Genomic DNA, 18,380 nt, shown 5'->3' with positions numbered 1-18,380 from the left:
CAGGTAGACACAAAGACATATCCTCATGTAGCTCAGAGTCTCTATCAGAATGGAATTTTAACATTTTAAAGATGTCCGTGGTTGATATAACCCTAGATAAAATAATTGTCTGTTTAACCTTCTCTATGTCCTACCTGTGATGTTGACATTTTTAAAAATTGTACTTCTCTGTTAATGTGGTTCTGCTTTGGGGTTAGAGATTCTTGGGATTGTTTAGTGGAAAAAAATAATTGGCTTTTCTAAATCAGTCACCCATACCTGTATCCTGTTAACTTTCACTGGTTCATTTGAAGCTGTAGAGATGGCCACTTCACAGCAATACATTGCTGTTAGAGTCTCAAATGGGGCTGATTTTAGAAGATGAGAAAACAAAAAATGAGTGTAAGGGAAATGAAGAATGAAGCAGCACCCAGCTGATGGAGTCACAAGGTGCTTTTCTGTTTCCCAGATTCAGGAGCATTGCCAAGTCTTACTTCAGGAAAGCAGATGGAGTTTTGCTGCTATATGATGTCACGTGTGAGAAAAGCTTTCTTAATGTACGAGAATGGGTAGATATGATTGAGGTAAGGAATCAAAATGAAGAAACAGAAAATTATGTGGAGGAGTTATAGACTTAGAAAATGCTATTGCTCTTTGTGGGGGTAAACTTGACTAGAAGCCTTTGATCCAAGCTGTTAGGAAGAATGGTGTACTGGAGGCAGAGTTTCCAGTGGCCCTTGGCAGCATTGGTCTCTTCTCAGGAATTGCACACAGACACTACTGAAGGTAACTTCTGGGAATAAAACTTCCGGGTTCTCTTATAGATAATATTGGAACCCTGTGTAACCAAGGGAGAATGCAGGTCACCTGAGGAGAAGCAGCTTTCCAAACAAGATGGGGGTGTGGTTGGATGTGTACTGTGGTTAAACATGTGTAGGAGCTTCCACGTAGATTAAAACATAGATGAAACTCCACCTGGATGTGAGCATGAGCTGAGGTCTGAAGGTTACAGCAGCTATGTTCTAAACCTTATTTTGGTTGTGATGTGGGGTCTTCAGACATCACAGGTACCTCTGATATACCAGTTGGTATTTTAACTTGTGGGATAATATCTGTGGTTGGTAAAGTAGGTTTGTGTCTTTCATCTAAGGAGCTTTCATATCATTTGGTTTCATGCTAAATGATTTTTAAAAGTAGGAAATGATTTTGGCCACATTTAATGTGCTGTTAACAGTTATTAATCAACAAAAGTGTGGTTCAAGCTATGGTTCAGAACACTCTTGAAAAATAAACTAGCAGCTAATATAACTTTTCAAGTTAGTATGTTATCTATAATTTTAAACAGACCTTAAACACCAGTAGTGGATAAGCAGGACTGATTGCAGTCTGGTCTTGAGTTAACCTCTGGAGTTAAATTCTCTAACTAGAGAGGAATAAGAGAAATGATGTGACTGTGGTTGGCAACAAGATGTCAACAATGATGAATAAATATGTACTTTGTTCTGCCAAAATTTCCTGACCTACTATCATTTTGAATGCAGTGAAATGTGTTCACATTTATGTTATATTTTGACTTCACAAAGTTTTCCATGTTATGCTAACCCCTCTAATATCTGAGAAAGGAAGTTAGAAATGTACTATTGTCTCTTATAATGAGAAACCTGAGGCACAGAAAGTATATGGCCCTTGCTTACATTTATTTAGCAGTTAGAGGTAGAATGGGGCTCAGCACCAGAGTGAGCAGCAGATGAATAGAAGTCTTTAATGAGTAGAAAGGAATTCAAAAGTACAGGAGAGGCATCTGCTCAAGAAGAACAAATAGAGTTCCCTGGGCTAGAGCAGTAAGATCTGAGCAAAACGTTTTATTGTTGAAATTTGGAGCTTAGTCATCATTTTAAATGTTTGCATTATGCTCAAGAAAAGAAGGCACAAAAGGTAAGGTTGTTCTCAATGAAAAAGCTGTTACATAAAGTGGCACAGCTATGGCTTGCTGAGCACCTGCACACGGTAAGTACCCTTTCAGCCATCAGTATCACCTTTTCATAGGGTCTCAAAAGGAAGAAAATGTCACACAAGATGAATTCTTAAATTTATTATAGGAGGAAAAAATAGATACCATATGGAATTTGAATTCTGCCTTAGAGAATGGGCACAATGAATCTTCTCCACAACTTTATCTAATTGAGGCAATTCTATGGACCATTTATATGACCACAGTAAATTGTGTGGAAATGAGTGGTGCCATCACTAAACAGGCCAGAGGACAGAGAAGTACTAGACTGTCGGTGTAAACCGACCCTCTGAATTGATAGTTGCTATACTTCGATTGAAAGCTGCTAGATTACAAAATCTTATTAACAGAATCATGGATAAAAATGAAATTATAACTTTTTACTTACCTGTTTTGAATAATTTACTGATTGAATGTTTAGGTCAAAGCTGAATGGAGAAAGATACTTGCGATGTGAGATCTGATCCTGACTTTCACATATTAGATAAAAGAATTTTTGTTTTTAGTTTCTTCCTCCTCTTTGCACATATGTTCTTGTGTTTGGGGGATGTATCTGATGGTAAAAGTAAGAGCCTTATCCTATGAAGCTTGTATTTTAGTGGGGGAGTCAGATAACAAGCAACAACCATAAGGAAATAAAAGAGATAGTATGATAGTAAGTGATAATTGTTATAGAAACAAAAGGAGAAGCAGGCTACAGTTTTCATTGTGTGGTCACAGCAGCTTCAGCTTCACCAAGAAGGTGATGTTTGGGTCAAGACTTGAAGGAGGTGCCACTTTTCACCTGTGTGACTCTGGGGAGTCATTTAGATGCTTAGCTTCATGGCTACTTAAGTGAATATTGATTAATGACTTCCTGTTGAATTCTGAGATCGCTAAAGAATACAATTCATGAGCACATGAAAGGGTGGAGCAGCTGGTTTTTGGAAGGACATTTTTCTTCCTTCTCCCCTTTGCTTTCACTGTATTCTGATGCCTTCAATCAGAGAAAAATTATCTGAAGAGAAAGGAAATCAAATATAATTTCACTTTAAGGCTCTTGTCTTGATCCTGTATCAGGTATAGCACCAAACTAAATGAGTCTCCCAAGATCTTTAGGCAGAGAGTAATTTCCACATATTTGTGTCAGGGCTTCCACTTTTTCTTGTTTAGGAGACAGAATCCTGTTTTTCTTGGCTAGTCAGGTTACTGTCTTTTGTTGTCATCATAGCCGCTGAGGTAGACTATGCTCTCAATAACCCTTTCAATTTATAGAGAAGGAAATTGAGGCAGAAGCCTGAGAATACTTGACTATTCTTACATAGCCCGTGAGTGACCAGGTGTTGGGAAGAGTAGGTCCTGAGTTGGCTCTGCACTCATACCTTAGGGTCAGTGTTGCTCTGAATGCTGGGAAGCTGTGGCATTTTTCATATGCTGATAAGCTCTAGCCTTCGAATCTTTTACTTTGAATGTCCAGCAGTAGATTCTTATGAAAACTGTTGACCTTTAGGACTTTATATTTTGCTTTTATTGGAAACCAGAGAACGGTGAGTGGTGAACTTTTGAACCCTGTTTTTCCCATGACAGGTAAAGAATTACTTGTGTTTTGCACCTGTGATAATGAAGTTGACTAGGACTCATCATTGTTTGAAGTGAAAGCTGTAGAAAATTATGTCGGTGCCCAAGCCAAAAATAATTCTGTGGTCATGCTTCTTAAGTTTATATTGGTTTGTCATGCTCTGTGTGCTAGAAATGAGAAATTAGCAGATGCATGTTTCCTTTGCTGTAAAGCTGATTAATCCCAGTGCCTTTTACCCTTTTCATTAACCTAAGGATGCATCATTATATAATAGGGGGACTTGAGGTAACTTTGAACCTAGGTCCTAGGCCTAACATGTTCTTATTTGACCTCTCAGAATTTCACTTTTCTTACCAGTAAATGGAGGGGGGAAAGGCTAGCTGAGCTTAAAAGATATACTAAACTTCAAATAACAAATAATTATTGTAATCGATGATCTAAGAGTTGTACAATGATAATAAGTGTGCTCTTTATTCTACTGAAATGTTTCTTAACATGACTCTGAATGCATTGAAAGCAGCTTGTATTCATGTAACATTCTTTTCAAGAAATTCTGAAAATATCATCTGACATACAACTGGATAGTGGCAGCCGCTACTGCTGTTACCAACAAATATCATTTGACATACAACTGGACAGTGGCAGCTGCTACTGCTGTTACCATTGTTACTGTTATTGTATTTCTCCAATGTCTGATGTGTGCCCATTTTCTTTCTTCTTGGTAGGATGCAACCCAAGAGGCTATTCCTATCATGTTGGTAGGAAACAAGGCTGATCTTCGTGACACTGCTGCTTCAGAGGGTCAAAAATGTGTATCTGGGTATTTTGGAGAAAAACTGGCCATGGTAAGAGTGAGGGTGGGTCCAAATTGAAAGAGAATCTAGGGGTTCAGTAGCGTTGGGATCAGTGGCCTTTCACTTTTGTCTCCCTTTGCTTATGAGGTTCTTTGGTAAACCTCCACCCTGTTTGATGGGGTGATGGACTGTCCTTACCCAGTGGAACTCCCAGAACCCTACCTTCCTTGCACGAATGTAAGTAATGATGGCAAGGAGCAAATCCATGGTGGAAGGAAAAGAGTCACAGAATCCTTTTCCCCCATTGAGTATCGTTGACAGAGAGCCAAAACAATCTTGCCATCTTCCTTTGCCCTCTCACCCAGTTCCTGGAATCCTTCTCTAGTCCTGGAATCTAAGTAAGGGAAAAAGAATGAGTGTTCTATTTTAAAATGATGGGTTTGGTTCCAGAGGGTGACCATGCCAAGGAGCAGAAGATACAGCAGCATTTGACCTAGTGGGAAGAGAATCAGAGGGCTGCTGCTTTTTTTTTTTTTTCCTCGAAGATTTGTGTTTAGTTGGAACAGTCTCACGATATTTTTGGATATGCATTTGTATACAGGAGTAAGTTTATTCTTGTGCTGAATATTAACATGGGAAAAGTTCCTCCCTGGTTACTATGGCTGTGTCAGAATGCTGCATGGCCTTCTCATCACTTGTCTAACCCATACAAGAAATCAGCTGTACCTGGGGTCAAGTAAGTTCACACCGTGACAGTCTGGTGGGATATTGGTATTGCTGTCTGTTCTCAACACCAGGAAAGGACTACTTGGTAGCATATGAACATGAGCTTTAAAAAGAAGTTTTATTTTATCTTGGGTTGTGGCTCAGCAGTAGAGCACTCACCTAGCGCCTACAGAGCACTGGGTTCGATCCTCAGCACCACATAAAAATAAAATAAACGTATTGTGCCCAACCATAACTAAAACAAAATATTAAAAAAATATATTTTTCTAGTTTAGGTTAGAAAATCTTGTTTTAAACCTCAGAACTGAAAACCAGTTGTAATAAACATCAAAAAGTACATAAGGAAATGCAGAAGCAATTGATTAAGGCACCTGCTTAATTGTATCCATCGTGAAACAAAAATCAAAGAGGAAATTAGAAGACAGAGCAACATGTTTGTCCTGGTGTCCTTCATTGTCTGGGAAACGTATACATGGAGACTCCATAGTCCATGGGCCAGAAGCTCTTCCACACAGCCCTTTGAAATCTAGTAATTCTTATCTGCCTGGTAATTTTATTCTTCACCAGATTTCTTTTTTTTTTTTTAATTTTTTAAGTTTTTTAGTTGTAGCTGGACACAATCCTTTTATTTATTTTTATGTGAGGCTGAGGATCGAACCAGGGCCCCGCATGTGCTAGGCAAGCACTCTACCTCTGAGCCACAACCTCAGCCCCTCTTCACCAGATTTCTAAAGTTTTCTTCTTCAAGCATATTCTGCCTTCCCCATCCTGTATCCTCAAAGATAGTCTCTGTTTCACCTTATAACATCCTGGGTGTTAAAGTCAATACCAGTACTGTTTCTACTTGACATACATTCACTTTATGATGTGTAGATTTTTTTTATGGACTTGGGGGCTCCTAGATAAAGGTCCCATTGTGGAATTTGTTCCCTTTCTCAACCTCTTCTCTCTCTCCCTGCTCCAGAGCAACCATCAAATCCTCCCCTTGTCCCACACAGGAATATTTAACCTACATCCAGACCTGTAGTCTATGCAGTTCTCCTTTATTAAGAGAAAAATATCTCCAGCTTGTTAGACAAAGAAATAACTGTCTTTGGTGGCAGATGCTATGTTATTTGGTGGCAAATGCTATACAGAAAAAATAGTGAGTGTTGTGAGGTTTTATGATATGAAGACCTTGTATAGACTTTCCAGGTTTAGAAACAGCTTAATCTTAACTTCGATAAGGGAATGTTACCTAAAAATCCAAAAAGTAGGTAGGACTCTGGTGAAGGCATAGTGGAGGGAAAGGTAGCCTTAGGTCCTGGGGTCAGTGCAAATTTGGGGAACTGGAACTATTTAGGGAAAGCCAGGGTAACTGGAACTTTGTAAGTATGATGATAGGGTAGAAAGCAAAGCTGGGAGATTGGCAGGCACTTGTTGGCCATGGGAAAGCATTTGAACATTGCTTGAAGAGGAATGGGAGGCATTGGAAGGTTTGAGTGATCATATACCTAATGCTGGGAGGTTAATTAAGAGAGGACTAGAAAATGTCCACTGATTTTAGCAACAAAGAGACTGCTGGATCCTCAGAGGAAACGATGATAGTGTGAAGCTGGCCAAAAGCAAACCTGCTTTTGATGAACACTTAATTCCTGTGTGGTTACCTTAAGCTATCATTTTTATTTCTCTCAGATTAATTGATAGAGAACATTTGGTAGCATGTGTATAACAAGAATTGGAAGTAAAAAAAATCTTAAAACAGTGCAAAATAAAAATCGGTGCAAAATAAAAATCCTCTGAAAAGTGAACTGTTCCTGGAATAACTATGCTCAGACTTGTTCCTTGTTTTAAGTACTGAAACTCTGAATTCAATTTCTTAGCTATTAGTTACTCTGCATGCTTGATAGAAAACATATTTTATCTATTTTAATAACAAAATTTCAGAAAACCCAATTAAAGGCTTCATTTAATTGTGTAATCTTCTTTTCTACAGAACTATGGGGCGTTATTTTGTGAAACAAGTGCCAAAGATGGTTCCAATATAGTGGAAGCTGTTCTCCATCTTGCTCGGTAAAGTTTCACCTTATGCTTGGAAAACTGGACGTAGGACTGAGTTTTCACTTAGTTAATGTTTATGTCAGATTTCTTGACCATAACATACAGTTAGAGTATCCTTTGCAAAACACTGTCCTATTTTTCAGACATGATAGGAGAAGAAAATACACACTGAGGTTACAAGAACTGGTAATGCTTCTGGTTCACTGTGAAGTTGGGCAAAATATCCTTACAGGTACATTGAGATGTTGTTGACATTCTGCAAAATGTTATCATATAGCTAATAATGGACTTGTATGAATCATCTCCAGGAACCAGATTTTAAACACAAGAGACTATTGCCAATATAACTATGTATTGTGGCATTTTACTGGGTAAAAAGGTGGGGGAAACAACCAACAGAGCAAATTGTCTTATCATGCTAGTTAGAATCACTTTGCCAAAATTATTACCTAGGTAATTATTTAGTTAAGGCAATGGTGTTGATAATAAATAATATTTTAGGATGTGTATTAGAATGAAAACCACATCATTAAGGATGTATATAAATATGCCTTCACTTTAGTTCTTGATGTATCCCTAGGAAATAACATTTTTGGCTAAATTTATCTCTGCGGCTTAGTTTTTCTGCCACAGATGTTTACTAGCCTAAAGGGATTTGTACCCCACCCCCAAAAAGGGAAAAGAATAAAGATATCAGAAAAGAAAACCAGGACAGTGATATCTGGTTGTAGACAAAGCAAAAACAAAATTTTAGGCGTATAATTCTTTTCCTGATGATTTGTGAGATTTTGTGATAATTGACCTCTTCCACTAGTAAACATTGACAGTTAAAATACTTTGCATTATTTTATATGTTACTTTTCAATTAATGACTTGGTATTTAGAGTGCCTAATTAACTGGAGTTCTGTTAGTAGAGTGCTTGGGCCAGGACCTTGAGCTTAGTGGCTTGCCCTCAACTGAGAGAACAAGGAAACAAGTCAAGGACCTCTGGCAGCCTGCATAGCATTAGCGTGTGACAGGGCTTGGCAGACACCCTGAACTCACACTCAGAGTTTTTCCATTTAACATCAGTTCAAGAGAAATGATCCCCCACCCCACATGACTAGAAATTATCTTTATTTAAAGCACAAACCATGCGAACTTTGAATGTAAACTAAAACAGGTAGGAAAAAGGCAAATATCTAAACATGTATATAGATTCAGTTGAAGTACATTGTTTTTGTTTTTGTTTTGGACTAGGGATTGAACTCAGGGGCACTCAACCATTGAGCCACATCCCCTGCCCTAGTTTGTATTTTTATTTAGAGACGGGGTCTCACTGAGTTGCTTTAGTGCCTCACTTTTGCTGAGGCTGGCTTTGAACTTGTGATCCTCCTGCCTCAGCCTCCTAAACGCCGCTGGGATTACAGGCGTTGCCATTGCTCCAGGTTTTTATATATATATTTAGTAGGAGAATCCTGAACTGATATCATATTTTACAGAAAAGAGCCATTATATTATATTCATTATCAGATCAAATAATGAATTCCACATGCCTCTGGGTACATAGGGAACACCAGCTGTTTTGACCTAGCAAGTTACTTGTACTACAGGGAGAATTCATTGAAATGTAGTGTTTGCATTTTAGACGGAGTAATTGCTGAATTAATAAGTATTTTCACTTTTTCAAGTGCTTGTTTTGGTATTTCATGAATATGTGTCCAAGGATTTCTACACAGCAGGAAATGATGCACTTTTGGGTCCTGCTCCACTCACATCTGTCCCAGCAGCTACATAATCACCTCCAGGTCAGTCCTTGTGTAGGTTGAGCATCCCTAATCTGAAAATCTAAAATCCTAAATACTCTAAAAGCTGAAACTTTGGACACAGACGTTAATGGTCAAAACACTGAATTTTCGATCATTTCAGATTTTGGATATTTAGATTAGGGTTACTTAACTGGTAAAGTCTGGACCCAAGCACTTTGAATAAGAGATACTCAAGCTCTTCATGGTTACTGGCTGCTGCCTAGCATATTAGAGGATTGTGGAAGGAGAAAACTCAAAGTCCATTCTTAAATCTACCCCTAAGTAGCTATGAAATCTTCATCAAGTCTTGGAGTTACTTTAGGCATCTGGAATTAGCAAAATGAGGAAGGGGATGAATAAAATGACCTTTCCAATAGTAACAGACCATGATTCTTTATATAGTAGACTACACTCTACTGAATAAAATAATTAGTGTTTAATGCTCAATTGTCTCATGGGGCCATATTAAATTGAAATGCATGCAAAATGCCCTGGTCACACCCAAAGTGTGGAATTGATTCTCTTTATTGTATCATAAAGATGGGAGAGGCTACACACTGCAGGCTTCCTCCCCATCTGCTCATATGTGACCTGTTGGGTCAGCCAGTCATTGGCCCTGTTTATTGTGTAACTTAGACACCAGTTTGTGTTTATTTACTTAAAACAATTGGTGTACAAAGGAATTTTGATAACAAAGTTCTTCAACTGTGTAAGGTAAGGTCATAGTTATTTTTTAATCTTTAGACAATTAAAGAAATCAAACAAGTTTCTTGTGACTCACTTATCATGGAGGTTTTCTTTTCATTGTTATTACATTATGGCCTGGTTTGGTGGGACTCTAGTATATTAGTAATATTAGTAATATATTAGTGAAAACTTTGATTTATGTCATCCTCAGAGTTCCTTGTCAGAGTACTTAAGACTAAAGTAGGAATGTTACAGACTCCACAGGAAGAATTATCATTTTTAAAAGTTTTCAACCTTTAAAAAATTGCATGTTATGTAGAACACATAAGTTCTTGATTTAGATCTCATGGGGTGATTCTAGCATCGTCCCTTCTTTACCATGTAATGTCATAAATTGTGAAATAGTATCCTATTTGGTATGTGTTTGCACTGTCTGAAACATAGTTTGCTTTTGAAGGGAGGCCACATGTGTTTGGTTAACAGCCTGGACTCTATCTGCTTTTTCTTGAAAAACTTCTGAATCCAAGGAAAAATTTCTCCTAGAAATGCAATATTCTTACAGTGCCACTAGTTCCAACCATGGTCCTATTATAAGTAAATTTGCTAATACCAGAACCACAGGCTTTAAACATTTTGTAGTAGAGCCAAGTTCAACAGGCATTCAGTTGAGCAACAGCCTAAAATTGGAGAAAAACATGAAAAGTTCAGGCTCTATGCAGATCAGCTCAAGAACTGAACTGCTCATACGTGGCCTGTTGGCTACATTGAGTCATTTCAAAGGCAATTGTTTTATTTTTCTGATTGGCACATAATAATCACATATGTTTTAAAATGTAGTCATTAAGCATGTGGCAGCTTTTGGTGAAGTCACTTAATTTTCCCAGGCATAAACCTGTTTTAGATGTTTCTGATCGTATCTTTCTGATTTCCTTAATGTTGGCATGCCTGCAGTTTTGATGAATAAAAAACGAAAACAAAAACACAAAGACCAGGTGAAAGATGTGGGTGTATATTTTCCTTCCTTAATATTTGCTTTCAAGTTTAATAATGTAAGCATTATTATGAAAATTTAGTATGTGCTTAGCCTTCTACCAGGTTCAATAGGATATCAGTGGAATAAAAGGCAAGCCTTGTAGTTTGATATTAGAAGGAAAAATATAAATAAGATGTAAAATATATATAAAGCCAGGCAAGGCAGCCATATGGTTTGTAGCTGATAAGAGGCCATTGGGTCTCCCAGAGGGAGATATGCAAATTGTCCCATGAGGATACAGTGCTTATCCTGCCCATTTTACAGATGAGGAAACATAGGAATTAGGATATTTAATCGGCCTGATCAAACTGACACAGCGAGAAGATAGTAGAGTCAAGACTCTCCACTGCTACCCTGAATCACTGCTTGCCACTTCAAAGTTGGTCACCTCAGGATTTCATTCTGCACTCACTACTTTCTCTTCCTCTTCCTCTCCATCTCTCTGATGTCTTCCGTGCCCCTGGCCTCTGAAACCATTTCAAGCTGGTGACTTCCAGTTTCTGTTTTTTTATCCATTTCATTTTAAAATGCCATAAGCATGTCCTGAACCCTCAGCTGGAAGTTCCATAGGCATAATGACTTGGTGTCTAGCAATCATAGTGGACTAAGAGTCCTTTAAATTTGTTCTTCATCCTGGGTTCTCTTTCTAAAGAGTCTGCCAATATCATAATTAAAACCTAGTCACCTGGGCTCAATCTTGATTCCTTTCCCTTCTTTTCTTGCTTTATCACCTATCCCCAGTGGGTTCTAAGCCCTGGGGATTAATGACATTGGTGTAATTTCTGTTGAATTCCTGCATCTCTCTTTGTCTCTCCCTCTCTCTGCATTTCCTACCTTGTTTAGTCCAGGTGTTTATGCCTCATATTTTCTTCAATACGAGTTCATTCTCTACTTGGTAATTAGTGTACTCTTTATAAATAAAAATTCAATTAATATTTACTCTTTAGTTTACAATCCCACATTAGTATACTACTTATAATATAAAGTCATATATAAATATAAAACAATATAAATATGAAGAGATGCTCATCATGTGACTGATAGGCCTTCATGACCTGATCTTACCTGCACTTCTAGTTGAATACTCTTTTCCCAAAGTGAATAGTACTGTTTGTAGACACAGCAAACTTTGTGTCCATTTTTGGCAAAGTTCTTTTATATCTCAACTTTTATGCACTTGGCAAAGAGTTTGTATTTGGAAATTGCATTAATTTCTTTTGTCTCTAATAAATTTCCATGGATGTAATAGCATAAATAATACACATTTTGAGAATTCGAGAGCACAGAAGTCTAGACTGTCTCTTGGGGAATTGGGGGAGGATTTGTGCATTTAATTTCTTTTTCTGAGACTTTGTTTCCTCATCTGTGAGATAATACTCATGTCTCACCTGTCAGGGTGTGTATGGGTGTGGGTATGTGTGTGCATGGTGTCTGCTAAATAAGAAAAATGTAAAAACATGTATCATAGCACTTTTTAGCTGGCCTAAAGCAAGAATTACTTTCCATTTTTTTTATTTGTTAATTTTTTCTGCTGAGATATGTAGTTTTTGACTCATAAGTGACTTTCAAAGGTTACTGTGTTAGTCATCTTTTTGTCACTTCGACCAAAATAACCAACAATAACAATTTAAAGGAGGAAAAATATATTTGGATTCACAATTTCAGAGGTTTAGTCCATGATGGCCCATTGCTCTGGACCCAAGGTGAGGCAGGATGTTACTGTGGAAGGGCATGGAAAAGCAACACTGTGCACCTTGTAGTGGCCAGAAAGCAGAGAGAAAAAGAGAAAGGGGCTTTAGGAAAGATCAACCATTCCAGGGCACATCCCCAGTGACCCACCTGCCATAGCCCACCTGCCCACAGTTGCCATTCAGTTAGTCCATTCAAACTAGGATGGACTCACACAATGACATCTCTCACCATCCAGTCATTTCATATTTGAATATTCCTACTGACACAGGAGCTTTTTGGAGACACCTCCTATCTAAACCATAACATTCCATCCCCGGACCCCAAAAGCTCTATCCACTTCACAATGCATAGTGTATTTAGTTCATCTCTATGTGTCCCCACAGTCTTACTAGTTCTAGCATTGCCCCAAATTCCAAGTCCAAAGTTTCATTTGAGACTCAGGGTAAACTCTTGGCTGTCAGCCCCATAAAAATCAAAAGCAAGATACCTGTATCCAATATACAGTGGCAAAGAGTAACATTCCCATTTCAAAAGGAGGAATTGGGGCATGTAATGAAGGGATGGTACCCAAATAAGACTGACACCTAGTCTGGCGGACAGGCCCCATAACTCCACATATTGCCTGTAGGACATGTGGTAGTAAGATGTGCTCTTCAAAGGGCTAGGGCAGCCCCACACATTTGTCTTACTGATTGAAGTGCACATTGGTTCTCTCTTGGCTTGACTGTCTCCACAGCCAGCTTTTTTTTTGTGTGTGGGGGGGTGCACAGACAGTTCATGTTACTGACATATTTTACTTCTCATTATCTCTATTCCTGCTTTTGCTTCACCTTCACAGCTTTGGGCATTGCCCTCACAGTGTCAACTTTCTAGGACCCTCTGTGAAAATAGGGTTCCCTGTGTTATTTTTCTCAAAGGAATTTTCCCTTCTTTATTCTTGAGTCTGCAATGGTGTAGTCTTACAAATTCTTGAGATACCCTCAAGCCATCTTTCCTATTATCTCTTTTCAAAGTACTTAGCACATCTTTAGGAACTATAACCTTTATAACCTCTTTGGTTCCAGAGTTACATTTACTTTCCTGGCCAAATTGCAAATTTTGAAAATTCTTTAGCTCTGCTTTCTGTTCCTGATTCTCACAGTAAACCTGGCTGAAAGCTACAGGAAGTAAAACCCATGCATGCCACTGCTTGAATGCTGTGCTGCCTTGAAATTTATTCCACCAGATTAAATTGGTCCGCCACTTTTAAATTTAGCCTCACACAAACTCTTGGGACATAAACAAAATGCAGAAAATTTCTTTGCCAGGATGTAACACAAAGGGCTTCTAGTCCAGTTTCCAATAGAGTTCCCATTCCCCTCTTTGACTTCATGAACACAGTCTTGACTATCTCCATTCCTATTGACATTGTGGTTTTCTGAGCTCACAGTAGGATTGCTCATTACACTCTAAACATTTCTAGTCTTCATTTCCAAACTTGGTGAAACTCCTCTTGCAAACCATTTCAAAAGGCTTCTGAATCACATAGTCAGGTTGGTCACAGCAATAACTCTGCTCATGGTACCGATTAGTGACCAAAATACTTGACAAGAGCAACTTTTGGTTGATGGTTTCAGAGAAATGTTTAGTTCATGGTGGACCAACTCCTTTTCTCCAGAATAGGCAAAACATCATGGAAGGGGCAATGGAAGAGGGAGGCTTATCCATTCATGGCAGCCAGAAAAAAGAGAGAGAGGAAGAGGAAGGGGCTGCTGTAACCATGCCCCACCTATAGTTTCCACTCAGTCATTCAAACTAGGATGGGTTGATTAAGGCATAGCTCTCACAATCCAATCATTTCACTACCAAACAGGCATTTTGTGGGAACACTTGAATCCAAACCACAATAGAACACATCAGAACCTTCTGTAGCTGCATTGGCTAATTTGGTAGCCATTAGTTGCTTGAAATGTGGCTGATTCAAATTGAGTTTTCCTGTGTGTATTATATATACTGAATTTGAAGAAAGTACAAAAAGCATAACATATCTCAGTTATATTATTATTGATTTCATGCTAAAAATATTTTTTTCTATAGTGTTAATAAAATTATTAGTAATCTATTAATAAAAGTAATTTCCCCTATTTCTTTTTACATTTTTTAATGTAACTACTAAAAAATTTGAAATGACATATGGACCACATTGTATGTCTATTAAACAACCTTACTTTATTGAAAAGATTCCTAGTAGTTTCCATTAAATACTCCATAATAAACCATCCCCAAAGTTAGTCATCTTAAGCAAAAACTATTTTTTTTTAATTTCTTACAATCACCAGAGGTTGCTGATCTTGGCTAGAAGATTCCTCTACAGCTATTCTTGGGTTTTATGTATTTGCAGAGAGATGGGTCTAGAGGCTATGGCTTTGGCTGAATATCTGCAAACAGGGTGTTCCTCCTCATGGCTTCTCTCCATGTAGCATCTCATTCTTCATGGCACTCTGGTGGCCTCTCTCCATTAAGGAATCTAGTACTTCTTAAATGGCAGCCCAAAGCACTAAGCGGGAAGTGGCTAAAGTGACTGAGATTATTAACACCTGGGTTTGGAAGTCCAGCGCATCATCTCCTTAATGTTCTATTGGTCAGAGTCACCAAGAGTCAGCCCTGACAGGAAGGTTGGGGATGGGCACAGCTCCACCTCTTCTTGGGGAGTACCAGGCTTTGAATCCTTCATTTCTTCATATATAAAATGGCACACAATAAATTAATAGGTTTCTTTTGAAGAATAGGTAAGTGGACACCAGGAAGAATTTAGAAGTGTCTAGTGGCTCATGCAAACATTCAGAATTGCTATGCTTTTTTTCTACAGAGCCATTTGTTTGGCAGAATTATTGATGCCATCTTGAAGATAAGCAGTCACACTCATCTCACCCACAGAAATAGTTATTCATCTCATCTATAGTGAGATGCAGGGTCTTTATATTTTGTGGGAGTTACATGTGGGAGGACATTTCCCTAGGGAGCTTTCAGAAGATACTAAAAAGTAGTACATATTTTATCAGTGTTGCTTCTATTGAGAAACTTAGGAAGAAACAAAAGGAAGATTTTTTTTTCCTGGATTTTAACTGTCCACTATTCTATGTCATTAAATAATGGTTCTAAAACTGTCATTGCTTTGTTTTGGTCAGCAAATCATTACTTGTGGATGGAAGCCACACTCCATAGTGTTAAGGAGTGAACTGTGTATGTGGCAGATGATACAGCATCCTGAAATTTCAGGAAAGAGGAGAGGCAGGGTGTGTCTATGTGCATCCTGGTGCTCAGAATACCGGCACTAGAGCCAGCCTATGTGGTTTGAATTCCACTTCTCCATTTGTGTGAACTAAGAGAAAATTCTTTTTTTTTTTTTCAAATTGGTACATTATCATTAAATAGTAGACTTCATCATGCCATGTTTATTCTTGCACATAACATAATTTGATTAACCTCTTTCTACCTTCATTTTTTCATATATAAAGTGGGGCACAATAAATTAATAGGTTTCTTTGAAGAATAGGTAAGTGGCCACTAGGAAGAATTTAGAAGTGTCTGGTGACTCATGCAAACATTCAGAATTGCTATGCTTTTTTTCTACAGACCCATTTGTGTGGCTAAGTTTGTACCTCAGTAACCCTCTCCCCCTTGCCTACACCTAGGGAAGTAAAAAAAAGGACTGACGAGGATGACAGCAAATCCATCACCAATCTGGCCGGGACCAAAAAGTCAACACAGATAAAGAACTGCTGCAATGGTTAAACTCCGACATCCTCAACTGATGTACACTTCATTTCCAGAGTACTGAATTTTGTTACCAGTTTGGTTTCTATTAAGGTGATTCACCCTACTGACACTGTCCTACGGAGAGTTAACAGCATGGGCTATCTGAACTGTCTCTTGAGTCCCCCTGGAATCTCGGCTCTTCTTTGCTGTATCTAGATGAACAATTTGGGCCCTTTGGTCCTTACAGAGTCTTAAAAGATAACACTTAAATGTTTTCAATGTGGTATAAAAAAAAGATCACATGCTTAAATCCAAGCTACAGAAGAAACTCACATTACTAGATTGATGAGGTAGTTGACTTTGTAGTTAACCTATGGCAGTGTTTATTGAAAATATGTGATGCTAGACATTAGTATGAGCAGGTTCTTATCCTAGCTTCCCTGCTAACTAGCTTTGTGATCTTGGGCATGTCACCAGCACCTTAGATCTGTGTGTGTCCTCTGTAAAAGCAGCAGCTGGCCTCCAAAGCCTTGTAGTACCTCTCAGATGCTGTAGCACTGTAAGCAGCTGGAAGGAGAACAGGATGACCTACAGTTAATAAGGGCTCTGGTTGTTTCTACTTTCTAAATATTGAAATATTGATTTTCTTACTTCTGAAATGAGAACAGAATTTAAAAATGAGAAAAAATGGTTCTATTTTAGGCTTCAGTGGAAACAGAGATATCTATTTTTATATATAAAAAATGTTTGAAAAAAACTTGTATATAGAAAGAACTGTACTTTGTAATCTTTAGAGGAGTTATAAAGTCCACAGTTTGGATTCAGTATGAAAAATTTTAATGAAAACATGTAAAGCCACATACTACTGAAAGTACAGAGCCCAGAAAAGCTGTCCCTCTTCATTTAAAATGTACACCAGCCAGTGGTTACCAGAGACTGAGGAAAGGAGAACTGGGAGTGACTGCTAATGGGTATGGGGTTTCTTTCAAGAGTGAAATCGAATTAAAATTGTAGTAATTGTTGCATAACTTATTGAATATACTAAAACCACTGAATTTTATACTGTGAAAGAATTGATTTTGTGGTATTTGAATTTTATCTCATTAAATTATATGAACACTTACAATGATTTAATGTTTTACCAAATGAAAATATTCATGCTATTTCAAACCTTCCCATGGTTTAGGATATAATCTGCAATATAATACAAATCCCCTAACTCCCTACTTTCAAGCGTTAACTTTCTTAAATAATGAAGAATAAAAGAAGCAGTATGCATGGTTTTAGGGGAAAAAAAAATCTATAAAAGAGGAATTGCCATAGAGAATGGTGAGCTGAAGTCCTTTGTTTAACATAACATCTGACTCTTACTCACCAATGACCTGTTCAGTCTTGCTGTCCTTCCAGAATCTGTGGGGTCTCCAGGCTTCCCTTCTGAAACATCTCTAAGAGCCAAGGGAAGCAATATCAGGCCCAAGTGTGGGCCCGGCTTTTAATGATGTGAGCCAATTAAGTTGCTCCCAGCAAGAGATTTGAACTTATCTTAGTGCCTCTAGATCCAGGCTCTAAAAAAAAAACCCTAAATAATAGCTGTTATTTATTGTATGTTAAAAACATTTCTTTTTGTTAAAATAATTATATGTAGCAATCATTTTCCTGTTTATGAATTTTTTATGGTCAAACTTTAAATTCCTTAATTTTTAAGCTCTTAAAGCTTGCCAAAACATTTCAAGGCTTTTTGTATTTTTGCTGGGAAGTTGAATCCTCAGTAACTCTACCATGAATTCATGTTTTAACACTTTATGGTTTTCGGTCCCAGAGAAAGATTTCTGACTATGGTGCCTTGCTTGTGGGGAATTGTCAAAATAAATGGGGGTGGGGAGGTGGGGTGAGTGGTTGTTATTTTTGCTGCACATGGTATGGTGAAATGAAAGTTTTATGGTTGCTGTGCCTCAATGGTGTCTATAGACCCCAATGAGGTTAGTTGGACATGTGTGGATAAATAAGGCACTCATTTGAGTTTTATTGTTCAATGCTGTTAGTATACATGTTATTGTATTACATTTATTTATTTCCTTCAAACTGTCTCTTTTTATTTGTCTTACACCATTATTCTTGTAAATAAGAATGTACCTTTAATATAGAAGTCTTATCTTGATCTTTGCCTCTGAATCATGCTGCCAGCACACCCAAATTGATTAGGAGATTACTTAGGAGACTTTGAGGGACAAACCAGTCATCTTCAACTATCAGAGCACTGTAAATGTTTAGGCAGTGTAGTCCAAATAATAGACTTTTATCTTTGGTTAGCAATGTTGTTTAAAGAAAGCTACT

The 18,380-nt window shown here is 37.9% G+C and overlaps 1 protein-coding gene across 1 annotated transcript in view; it reads left to right on the top strand.

Moving 5' to 3' along the window:
- Positions 1 to 17,894, top strand: part of Rasef (RAS and EF-hand domain containing) — a 66,340-nt gene extending 48,446 nt beyond the window's left edge. Inside the window, exons 14-17 of the mRNA XM_076843505.1 lie at positions 449 to 563; positions 4,274 to 4,393; positions 7,044 to 7,120; positions 15,983 to 17,894. Coding sequence (XP_076699620.1) covers positions 449 to 563; positions 4,274 to 4,393; positions 7,044 to 7,120; positions 15,983 to 16,082 — 412 coding nt within the window. The 3' untranslated portion in view covers positions 16,083 to 17,894. The remainder of the gene's footprint in view (positions 1 to 448; positions 564 to 4,273; positions 4,394 to 7,043; positions 7,121 to 15,982) is intronic.
- Positions 17,895 to 18,380: the final 486 nt, after the last annotated feature.

The sequence above is a fragment of the Callospermophilus lateralis genome, chromosome 2, assembly GCF_048772815.1.
Source record: "Callospermophilus lateralis isolate mCalLat2 chromosome 2, mCalLat2.hap1, whole genome shotgun sequence".
Taxonomy (NCBI): Eukaryota; Metazoa; Chordata; class Mammalia; order Rodentia; family Sciuridae; genus Callospermophilus; species Callospermophilus lateralis.
This window is presented reverse-complemented; position numbering and strand designations above follow the sequence as displayed.